The sequence below is a fragment of the Leuresthes tenuis genome, unplaced genomic scaffold (genome assembly GCF_036924035.1).
Source record: "Leuresthes tenuis unplaced genomic scaffold, fLeuTen1.0.hap1 SCAF_14, whole genome shotgun sequence".
NCBI lineage: Eukaryota > Metazoa > Chordata > Actinopteri > Atheriniformes > Atherinopsidae > Leuresthes > Leuresthes tenuis.
Window position 1 is genome coordinate 3096006 of NW_027325368.1, and position 12467 is coordinate 3108472.

Sequence of the window (12467 nt, forward strand, 5' to 3'; positions counted from 1 at the left end):
CAGAGGCCTCAGTCTCCACAAAGCAACAACTCAAGAATAGCAGGAAGCTCCGAAAATGTTTGGGCTTTGGGTTTGTTATGTTCTGCCTCACAGTCTGCACGTTATTCATCCTAAAATTAGAGTAATTGTTCCCTGCAACACTTATAAAAGGAGAGTGTAAGAAGATCTTATGAAGGCGCATAAAAACACGCTATGAAGCCTTATTGCCTTAACCCCAGCGGCTAAAATTCCCCAGTTTACAGCATTAAACCCCACGAATGTAACAGTGAAACTGACCTGTTCGACAGTTAGTGGTGTGGAGATCTCCTCGCCCCTGAGGATCATGGACCGGTGGGTCAGGACCTCAGCCAGCTGATCTGAGTTCAGCCCGAGGAGCTCAGACGTCCAGTTGAGAGCTACAGACACATATCATTCAGAGATTTCAGTGTGCTTAAAATTCTATTTTAAAAACTCAGATATTAGTAGATGATGTCTGTAATATCATACTTTCTGTTTTGGTTCACATAATTCATTTAACTGGTGTTTTTCATCACTGACCTCCTCATTCATCCAGTTTAAAGAGAGGAGAGATCGTGTAAAGATGAATTTAAGAGTTTTAGAGTAAAATTAACTAAAAGCCTGATGAGACACAAAGTTTAAAGTAGTCTGTGGCACAGAAATATATTAAAAAATACTACTAACAGCAGTTTTTACTTCAGTTACAAAGGTTTTTGTTGTTTTCAGATGCACAGAAAAACACAAATGCAGCCAAAAAATAAAATAAAATAAAAGGGTTGTGATCTTCACTGTTTCGGGGAAAAGAGGGCAACAAGTCAAAATAAACAGCGAAACACGGGAGGTCATCAAAGAGACCTGGTAGCATACAATGACCCCGGTAGGATACACTGATCCCGGTTGGATAGACTGATCCTCGTTGGATACACTGATCCTGGTTGGATACACTGATCCCGGTAGGATACACTGATCCCGGTTGGATAGACTGATCCTCGTTGGATACACTGATCCCGGTTGGATAGACTGATCCTCGTTGGATACACTGATCCCGGTTGGATAGACTGATCCTCGTTGGACACACTGATCCTGGTTGGATACACTGATCCTGGTTGGATACACTGATCCCGGTTGGATAGACTGATCCTGGTAGGATACACTGATCCTGGTTGGATACACTGATCCCGGTTGGATACACTGATACGCTGCAATGAGAGGAAATGTGGACTCTTAGAGTAAAGCCTCACCTGATTTGGAGGAGACTTGTGCGCCTCCGGCCGTCATGAACTCCATGTTCCCTGCGTGAAGAATCCCCGCCAGGAGGCGCAGGATCTCGTTGATGTTCTCCTCCGTGAACTGCATCGTCCGCATGGCGTTCTGAGAACCGCAAACACACGAGGCCTCCAGTTCATGTTTGTGTTCACGCTTTTTGTTCCTTCAGGCTCAAGACTGAAAGCTGCTGTTATCCACGTTGAGCAGGTGATCAGTTTTCAGGGGATTATTTGAGTCTGATTGTACCGGCAGCAGTAATTTCACTCTTCTGTTTTCAGAGTTTCTTATTCTGACGTAAACATATAGAAATATAATTCATAACATGTCGAAACTGGGTAAAATGTGGAATATATGTGCATAACATTTTAAACTTAAACAATACATTAGATCTAGTACATTACAGGCTATTTAAAGGCAATTTAAAGCTTAAGTTTTTCTCTTAAAGACAAGTAATTAATTAACTTGTACCGTATGAGAAACCTCGACCACCTCAAACGGCCTGAGTGAAATAGCTATATCATTACTATTTACTGCACCATAGCTACTACTATTAAAGCTGGTCTAGAAAATGGTTGTTAGCTTAATCTTTATACCGCGTTGCATTGTATTTTCTGACTTAAATACATGCTCAGGTTAATTTTCAGTAGTTACAGCAACATGTACCAGAACATCCTGAAAAGTGCCCTTGTCGTTGATTGTCTTGTCGTGGCAGTTAGACTGTCTCAGGTAGTGATAGCTGTCAGGATGGGTCAGCCCAAACGCCTCTGCAGACACACAAAGATGCACATATCATCACATGTGCAGCAGAACGCTCATTCCACCAGTCTATTTGCACTTTTTATTATGTGCCGGCAACCTTTTAGCATGATGCAAAAAGGCCAGACGGGGGTTTTATGCTCAGAAAAAGGTTGTTTTAAATCACCTCTCTGCTGGCTGTTGGCTCCAGCTAATATGGCGTAGAAAATGTGGTAGTTTCTCTCCCCTGGGTTCTGCCGCACCACGCGGTTCTGCAGAGGAACAGGGCGATCGGGATGATTTTGCATGTGTATGCCAAAAGAAACCATCAAACGGCGATCTTCTATCGGATTGTTTAAGCTGGAATCAGCCACATTTAAGTCAGCTGAGACAAGAACTTTCCTTCTTGCAGAGTAAAAGGGGAAAAGTTAAAGTTTCACAGTTGAAATCCACTCTTTAGCCAGCTCTCAAACCTGCATGAGAATCATCGAAAGTACTGTGACACAGGAGGAAGGACACTCACCTTTTCTAGGAGGTCTGTGGTCAGAAAAGAGTCAGTCAAGGTAGAAAACGGTCAGAGAGGCCTGCATGAAAACACAACTGTGCACAACTCAAACTGAGATAATCATCATTAGCCATGCTGTGTTTTACAGCTGGCTACCTAAAAAACCTGAAAGCTAACCTGCTGAATATGATCACCAGGCCCAGGATTCCTGTTGCCTTTATGTGAGCAAACAAAAGAAGGAGAATAAAACATCTGCTGGCTTTAAAAGCACAAGCTACAAATAATAATATAGTTTCCATCTGTACTGTGATCCACCTAATGACAGATCTGTGCCTCTCAGCATAAATGCACAGGAGGCTGCGTCTTACTGGTTGCATTTTGCACACCTTTCCCCTTAAAAGCAGCTTTGCTAACCTCTTCCTACTTGGCCGTCTCTGTAGGAAATAAGCAGGGAAAGGAAGTGTCGGCCACTTAAACAGTGAGTGGGTTTAAAAGGATACAGTCCACAATTCTGCCCCCCTGGATGTTGCCCTTCTGGCTGAAATGCAGCTGGACAAACTTCCCAAAGCGGCTGGAGTTGTTGTTGTAGACGGTCTTGGCGTTTCCAAAGGCCTCCATGATGGGACTGCGGAGTGAATTAGGAGCACGGTCATACCCAGGAGTCCTCCGGCGACCTGACATCGTTAACTTCCAATAAGATGAGTAATTACCTGCTCTCCAGCAGCGCCTCCTCCACATGCGACGTCTTGTCTCTGCACGATACCTCCAGCGAGTGCTGGCTCATGGCCGATAGGAACCTCAAGATCAGCTTGGTGCTTTCAGTTTTACCCGCTCCACTCTCCCCACTGAGGGAAAGAAAAGCAGAGCTGTGAGACTCACAGAAGCCCAATTTACAGAAATACCATTAAAGACCCACTTCCACTCAGCTGTGGTGACCTCTGACCTCCCCATAAAGAGCCAGCAGCAAAGTCTTTAAACATACATTTAAGGGTTAGCCTTGAATTTGCGACTTATTCTTGTTGATAATTAGGTTAATAATACATGCTTTGATGGTGGAGATGCAGCTGAGCATAAGTGGTGATAGCAGGAGTAAAAACAAAAGGAATATTATAAGTCTAGACATGTCAGTAGTGGTACATTTCAATGTTTAGGAAGCAAGTCTGTGCAACGAGTTACGCTCCTCAGTAGCAGCTCTAAAGTTCTTTTGCTTTCTGTTGCATCTGAAGCTCAGACACGATCCTTTATAGTTACACTAGACCCAAGAAAGCCGGGTGCAAACATCAGAACAGCGTTAAACTCAAAACAGAGTCGATTAAGGTGAATTAATGTGGGGTGGTGATTTCAACACTTGCAACGACATCATCCCATCATTCCAGGGAAATATTAAACATTCTAAACTTCAACCACTAGATGGCGCATTGACCTTAAGAGTCTCCCCAACTGTGATATGCACGGATTCAAGTCTGTGCACGGCATCCAGCGAGAAATAAAGACATATTCAGGCTTTGAACAACATGGCACATGTTCAGACGTCAGCACTTATGGATATTATAGTTTCTACTGTGGAAGGCGTGCATGTGGACAGATGATTGGCATTCAATACTTGTCAGCTTTGCAGAGTGATGCTTGGTTTTATGACCACAAGTTTCCTGTTTTGTTTTTAAGTGACACAGAATTAGATTAATTTCCTCAACACTCTAAACTAAAGGCTCTTCCACACTAAACGAGGAAACATGGGGCGTGATTTTGGTTCTGTTCCACAAGAAAATAAAGGAATTCCCCTGATTTTACCTCAGCAGAATCAGTTCATTGCTGTCTTGACTTCATTTTACTGACAGTGACTATGAACTCGATGCGAGGCAGAGCTGACATTTAACACAGCGACGCCTCATTCACTGCAGCGATGGCTATGAATTTGCATGTCAGACCATGATCCACAATCACTGGTGGACGGCGCCACTCTCATCCCACTGCAGGCTTTGTTTACACACACCCAGGCAGGCTGGACTGGAGTCCTTTTACCATCAAATCCTGTAAGAATCAACAGACTTCTGTCCTACATTTACAATACTGACTTAAATCCATCGATTTAAAACTGTCAGGGAAACAGAAATGAAAATACGAGAAAATTAATGGGACATGACAGTAGATCCTAAACGTGATGAAATGTAAAACAGTGAGCAGATTCCTTTGCTTTGAGGTAAACATTCAGAGCATATATCCAGATGTGTCATCCTGGAGTCTTCCAGTTTGCCCTAAAGTTGGATTTTACTGGTCTGATATCTCCAACAGCATCTCAGAAATGAGCAACGCTTTACTGGAGCCTTTATTAGTCATTCTTTGAGTATCTGAAAACTTTTTATCATGGAAAGAAACTCATACTTGTAAATGACGTGCAAGATGTGGCTTTACCAGAACACAACATTTGGACAGGATAAGATATGTTTTATAGGACAAGCTCGCACACTACAACCCAATCTGGCAACCTTCAGTGGCAGATCTGGTACATATAAGTTCCCAGGCTGCATTCTGATTCATCCACAGACTGATGGAGGGTTCCTCAGGCTACCTCTGTGTGATCTCACTCACTCAGATTTATTTTATGTGTGCTTTCTTTTTATCTTGTTTCCGTCACCTTATCTTGTTTATCTAATCGGCTGCTATTGCTTTGCTCATCCGCATATCTCAGAGTTTGGAGACTCCTAAGGTCAGCGCACTATCCTTCATCAGTTAGCATGCACAGATATAACTCTGTTCAACTTTTACGTGATGGAACAAGTGTTTTTAAATGATTTGAACTAGACAGATAAAAAGAATATTCAGCATCTTAGTGTCTCATACGATGTCTTTTATCTTAATCAGTTCACATTGGTTATTTTCCTTTATAAATGTCTTTAATCGTGCTTTAGCCTCTAACTACAGAGCCAAGAACCCAAGGCTCACTTAACTCCACATGTTAACTGGACAAAAGAAAAATCTCCAACCACAACATTGAATTACAGAGCGTATTGTTGCACTGCAGTAAGAGATAAAAGAGGTAACACGATGAGCACAGCAGAACTCTGCAGATGCCCCTTTTCTCACCTCTCAAAGACATTCAGTATGAACCTGGCAACCCACAGCCAGACAGAGTGAGTCTCTGGTGGGTCGTGTTGATTATCAACCTGGAGGCCCTTTACACTAACACTGAGAGCAGCTCCAAAGTCAGATTCCTCCCCAAAAGACACATTAATCAGCACAAACGGGATGCTTCCCAGCAACAAAACCACTACAGCTATTTTCTTTAAAAGTTAATGTTTGAAAAGCCAGCGAGAAAGGCTGTTAAAGAACATGTTTTATTCCTTATAGTTCACATCACTTTTACCATATTTAAGACTCTGCAAAACAACAGAAGCGATATCTGGATAATGAGCTGTAGCAGCAGGGCAGAAAGGAAGTTTTCTCCTTCTGGTTAACTGAATGGAAGGAGGGGGAACACCAACGGCAGCCTGCTGTGGGGCTGCATGTTTAAAGCGATTTCCAGAGAACTGTTTTCACATCTGTAAACATTTTATGACAGCATGTGTGACATTTTTTCACACTCTCATTTGGAAAACGGCTGGGTGGCTCCTTGTAGAGCGATGACCAGCTCGGTGTTTAGGGAATTTAAAGGTTCCTAAGGGAGGGGAGAAAGCTGCAGCTGCAAGTGAGACTAAAAAAGGACATTTTCTCACAACCGAAGTAATAATAATGCTGCTTTTTCTGATGCAGTCAAGCGTTTTTGTGCTTCCAGTTGGCATCGATTAAACTGGCATAAGATACCAATGAAGACAGCGATTGGGGTGTTCATGATCCAAATCAGAAGGTTTGATCTTCAGCTCTCTGTGCATCTCAGTACCAGTGGGGCACAAATGAACCCCAGCTGCCCCGAATGGGCTTGTTGCCGCCTAAATAAGTGTATTACAGAACAAAATACAGAAGCACTGACAGCTGTGTCTGTGCAGACCTTTTAACGTCTGCAGACGGCGTCAACAACCAACCAACAAAACAGTACGAGGCTCTGAAATGACAGATTAAAGTATGGACTCACAGTTTATGAGAGTTTCAGTTCGGACTGACACGGTTAAATCTATAAACTCACCACCAGAGGATGAACTCACAACTATTTCAAAGCATTATTTGAGTTATTTTGTGCATAAAATGGGTTCTACAGTGTAAATATTTGCCATTTCTCCTCATATGTTTTGGCACAACTGCAAATTTGGGCCACTTAACAATAATGGCAATGCCCTGACATCATTAAACATCTGCCTAAACAGACACAGAAGGCACAAAAGTGCCCCCCCACATAGCAAGAAACATGTGAATCACAGATAAATTTAAAGCAGCACTCGAATCCTCTATTTGCAGCATAAAGTACAGATTACAGAAGCATCATAGTGTCTTGTGTTGAACAAACTGACAGCAGATGATGGACATTTCATGAGAAAGTACAGAGTGGGAAGCATACAGATGCAATACTTTACAACACACCCTCCTCCTGGGGTGTTATGGCAGCTCAGAGCCTGAGGTTCAAGCCATATAGTCACGTAACCGTGAAATAAATCCTCTTCTTCCGTCTTTCTCACAACTTGTCTGATTTTCTGTTACAGAACCTCAGTTGTTTGATTTTGTGGCCAAAGTATAATATTAGAAACACTGTAAAGCTGAGTGAAATTAAACCGAATCATGCAGAGACAAGCTGAGAAGGGGAGTTAAAAGCACTGAAATGAGCTTTGAAACAGGATCTCATTTTGTCTGCAGGCCATGAAACACTTCTCAACCTTCTGAGCTATTTTTAGTGACATTTGGGCATTTTTATTCAACTTTTACACATTTACAGATGTTACTGTGACGTTTTTCATGTATTTTTGGGTTCTTGCCTCCTGTTACACTGAGATATAAAGTCACACAAACAGGATGTTGACAGAAATGAATCAAAGTCAACCAAGACTAAGGAAGGCTTTAAAGTTTCAGTGCGTTGCAATTTAAGTGATTTATTGACAGACCTGTTAGTATATCCAATATCCAAAATCTCTCAAGTTTCCTTTACTTTGGAATAAGCTATTTATATCCAAAGATGCCCCAGGTTGGCCTTATTGCAATATATTACATATTACTACAGTAGCCCGGAGGAGGCAAACCAAATACTGGCTGTCGGAGCTCTCTGGAGCCATCATATTTAACCTTTGCAGTTGGAAAGGGAGGGTCAGGTGGATGGGATTCAGCTGGTTGAAATCTGCTTTAATGTGACTGGATATCAGTAAATCTCATTCTGGAGCTTTAAGTCTTTCTCTTATATTGAAGAATCAAATGAATCTGGGCCATTTGTGAGAAACGGGCAGGAGGATTGTGGTCTTTTGGTGCCTTCGAGTTTAAAACTCCTCTAAATCATCCTAAAGTTTGACCATGCATCCATAACGGAGCACTGAGAGCTTTAAATCTGACTTAGCAGCACGGCATGTTTCCTGAATACCTGAGTTCCAGGTGCTTGAGCTTCCACCCACATTTTAATTGGAGTGAGTCTTGTCAGGATGCACCCCCCCATGCCCACAACTAACTGCGATAGGCTCCACCCCCTCGATGCCCTTCGGATAATCTCGTGAACAGCATATGAACAGCGCAGCAGTCATTCCTGGACAGCACTTTGGGGATCTGTGCTGGCCTCAGCTGAGTTTTAATGTCATGTACCCAAAGTCAGTCCATTCCTGACGGACGGAGAACAGGGCTGGAGATAATATAAACACTCATGGTGTCTGGCTTTAGCTCGAGACGTGTGGACGGATGTTAGGACAGGACAGACTGATTTAGAAACATGGACAGACACTGTCAGAGAGGACTGTCAGCAGCCATTTATGGTGCACTGTAGGTTTTTAGCCTCTGAACACTGCTACTCGTAGCATTATGGCACCTCGCATTAACAACCCGTAATGTACAGCCAGTTCTGATTGGTCGTGCTTATCCTGTTCAGTTCTGATTGGTCGTGCTTATCCTGCTCTGTTCCGATTGGTCGTGCTTATCCTCTTCAGTTCTGATTGGTCGTGCTTATCCTGCTCTGTTCCGATTGGTCGTGCTTATCCTGTTCAGTTCCGATTGGTCGTGCTTATCCTGTTCGGTTCTGATTGGTCGTGCTTATCCTGTTCGGTTCTGATTGGTCGTGCTTATCCTGTTCGGTTCTGATTGGTCGTGCTTATCCTGTTCAGTTCCGATTGGTCGTGCTTATCCTGTTCTGTTCTGATTGGTCGTGCTTATCCTGTTCGGTTCTGATTGGTCGTGCTTATCCTGTTCGGTTCTGATTGGTCGTGCTTATCCTGTTCGGTTCTGATTGGTCGTGCTTATCCTGTTCAGTTCCGATTGGTCGTGCTTATCCTGTTCGGTTCTGATTGGTCGTGCTTATCCTGTTCAGTTCCGATTGGTCGTGCTTATCCTGTTCGGTTCTGATTGGTCGTGCTTATCCTGCTCAGTTCTGATTGGTCGTGCTTATCCTGTTCTGTCCAGCTGAATGAAAAACATTAAGTAATAAAAATGCTCTTCTTTGTGTACTTGTTCTTGGCATCTTTCTGCCAGCTCAGCTTTTCTTAAAAGGTTACTTCTACAAATAAAGTTTATTTATATTAGCACAAGTGGACAAAAGACCCAACGGTGGATCAAACTTTTACAGCGACTGGATCTGACATAAAAGAACCACATGTGTGTCTGTAACCTCTTTTAAACAGCTCAGACTGTTCTGATGCCAAATCTGAAAGGGTCCTTTAAATGTAACTCATTTAAAAGACCGGGCAGCAAGTCAAATCACCCAATCTGGGACACACACATACAAATGCACCTAAACAGCACCCGGCTTTTGTATTAATCCCTGGCTCTCCACATGCAGTTGCCACCCAAGGTAAAAAGGACCCACAGGCAGGAAGGGGGGAGTCTTTGGATGGGCGACTGAGCGTGTTGGACAAACTGCCTCCACGGCTCTGGACCTCACCCAGAGCCTTTGTGCAGAGGCAGAGCGCTGCAGACTCTGTGGGACTGAGAGAGTTTCTGATACCGGAGGAGAAACTGAGACGAGTTATTTAATCTGGTAATGAGTCGGCTCAAGGAATGAGGACTTTTTCACGGGAAAACATAGAAAAGATCTCAGCAGAAACGGGAAAGATTATTAAGATTGAATTACTTGTTAATGCAGGCTCCTCTGCAGGGCCTGTGCTTCATCCAACACCTTTTATGACTTGGCAAATCCCTTTTAGGGAAGAATTTAGGGTGAAATTCCAACACACTTAATTATCTGAGCAAAGACACCAGTGGCAGAAGTGTTCGAGCCTCCACTGGAGTTCATATTTCCATCACCAAACTTCTTCCACAGCGTCCACAATCTACAGCTGAACCTGGTGGGACAGCTTTTGTCTCCGCAAATGTTCAAGATGACTTTAAACACACCGTTCAAGAGCTGCTTTAAATGTTTTACTCCGTTTTTGTGTCTTTTCCTTCTCCTGGTACATGTAGCTGTGAAATCTGCTGTTTTAAGTCACTTACTGCTGATTTCTTTCACAAATCAGTGCCTTTTGTGACCATTTCCAATGCAAATATAATTTTTTAAAAGTACCAGATTCACACTTTTCTAAACTGGACAAAGTAACAAAGTAAGAGAAACCAGGAAGGAAACTAAAACAAGAAAATAAAAAACTCTGAAGATTACAAAAAGCTGTATATTTGTTCGATGATTTGGAAGTAAACGCTCTTATAAACCACAGATGCTCGGTTCCCTCTGATCATGCACACTCCTTCGCTCTGATCCGTTCCTTCCTTCGGTCACAGCTAACTTCCAGGGTGCAGGCAACGCAGATAAATCCTGCTAAATCCCAAGAGAAAACCTCTCAGGTATGTTTTCGCAAGGCTCTGCTGCGGGGCTTTTGTGAACCCCAGATGCCTGTGTAATTAACAAGATTGGAGACCATTGGGTTCAACCTCACTGCGACCTCTGGGGTCACGAGGTCGGGGACAAGATGCCAGGTCTGGGCCGGTGGCCTGTGCACAGCTTTGTAATTTAATGAAATTGTGCCGGTTAGCTTAAACTGTTGCAGCTCTTCATTGAAAAAGGTTCTTGGTAGTAGCCTCATCTTTTGTGTTTACCTGAAATATGAAGCCTCATATGGAGAAAAGAAAGTGTATCTAAGACAGAAAGTATTGTTTTATTCTACTGAATAAGCAGAATTTGATGGTTTTCAGGTTCTGGCCCACGTCTGGCATCATCTCTGGCATGTTTACACATCCTTACAACATATGTCAGTTCGGATTCTCTGTCATCCGTGTCATGTTAATCCTAAGAGCTTTTTCTTAAGAGCTTTAGCAGAACCGAACATTTCAACTCTCGTCCAAGAGGCTTGCCCACTTCTGAAGTGAGGAACTTAGCTGGACCGCCCGGGTTTTCATGCACAGGTTCTGTGGTGTGGCTGAACCTCAGCATGCAGGAAGGAGTTTGTCCTCAAAGACTGCCGAAGTCTTATGTTGGCAAATGTGAAAGCAGATCGTTGACTGAGTCCAAGTCAGGTGGCATTAAAAGCTCGTATTTGATGCCTTCTGCCTGAGTTGCCGTGTTGCAGTAAACAGGCACATCTTTCCGAAATTTCTTAATGGTCCATACCTTCTGTTTTGAGAGCAAATTAATTGCCAAAATAACATAAAACAAAGATGAATTAGTCTGAGAGCAGTATTAATTTCACAGTTTCTGCTGATGTTGCAATTTTGCACTTTTGCCATCATAACTGTGCAGTATGAATCAAATAAGATGACAAATGCACCTGAGATCAAAGTTTAGATGTTAGAATATATGACAGACGTTCAGCTGGCAGAAAACAGAAACAAACATGAAAAAAACCCACATTGCTGTGAGCTTAATATCTCAAAGGTCAAGGTTAAAGAAAACCTCACGACAGGCAGAACCAAAACTCTAAGGACATCCAAACATATTAAAGCTGAGCTTTAATGAGCTGCTCTAAAAGCCACTATTCGGGTTTCAATCTTTCCACCAGATGTTGGAACCTGTGGCTCGACAGCGTTAGTGAGGTCCGACACCAAGTTTCTGTTGGTCCCACACCACTCTCTCTCTTTATGGAAAGGGGTCTGTGCCTGGGGCTTCATGCTGGAACAGGAAAGGGAATAAACAAACTGTTGACACAAAGCTGGAAGATGACATCCCTGCATGCTGTCTGAAGGAAACATGGGGCACTGTGCATGAAAAGGTGAACCAGGGGGCTGAATCCCGTCTTTATTGTTTAACAGCTCAGACAAAGGCCCGCCGTGGTGCTGTTTCCTGTGCAGAGTAAAGGTTCAGAGGCTTTCCAGGAGTGTCCTTGGCGCTGGTGAATGACTTCTTGCTGAAATGTGCAGCAAAACTCAGCAGGAGGCCTCCAATAAAGCAATGTGGCCGAGTGCAGGCAGGTATCCGCGTCAGTGAAAACGCAGAGTGGCATTCGTGAGCATTAATGAGCATTAATGAGCAGATGGTCTTGTGTTCTCCGCCTCCACCCCCCCTCTCTTCTTTTACACCAGCTCCTGTTTCATTCCCTCTGCCTGGATCTGATTACCAACAATCTCTAAATCCGACAAGAAAGCTTCCTGCCTCGCCTGAAAGTGCCAGATTGCGATTTATAGCTCCTCCTCACACACAAAATGAAGCGGTACGGGTGGGGGCGTTACGCGTTTTACGAGGGGTCCACACTGGTGCTTTTGGGGAACCCACAGGAGGCATGTGTGCCAGGAGTCATTGTGAATCTGTCCACGAGCTGCGGCAGCTGGGCAGGAATCGCTGCTGAAACGATCCTCCAGCCAGACTCTAACTTCAGGGCATCAAACACAAAACCTCCACCTGAATCCTTCAAACTCACTGCTCTCACTCATATGTGATCAGAGTGTAGATCATTCAGCCACTTGGACTCCTCTGGTCCTTCATTTTCAG

At 43.5% G+C, this 12467-nt stretch overlaps 1 protein-coding gene across 1 annotated transcript in view; it reads right to left on the minus strand.

The window, feature by feature from the left end:
* myo10 (myosin X) overlaps positions 1-12467 on the minus strand; it is a 204754-nt gene that overhangs the window by 116467 nt on the left and 75820 nt on the right. The window contains exons 5-10 of the mRNA XM_072363296.1: positions 3214-3348; positions 2987-3128; positions 2186-2267; positions 1927-2027; positions 1239-1368; positions 277-395 (exon numbers count right to left, since the gene is read on the minus strand). Of these exons, the coding sequence (XP_072219397.1) occupies positions 277-395; positions 1239-1368; positions 1927-2027; positions 2186-2267; positions 2987-3128; positions 3214-3348 (709 nt within the window). The remainder of the gene's footprint in view (positions 1-276; positions 396-1238; positions 1369-1926; positions 2028-2185; positions 2268-2986; positions 3129-3213; positions 3349-12467) is intronic.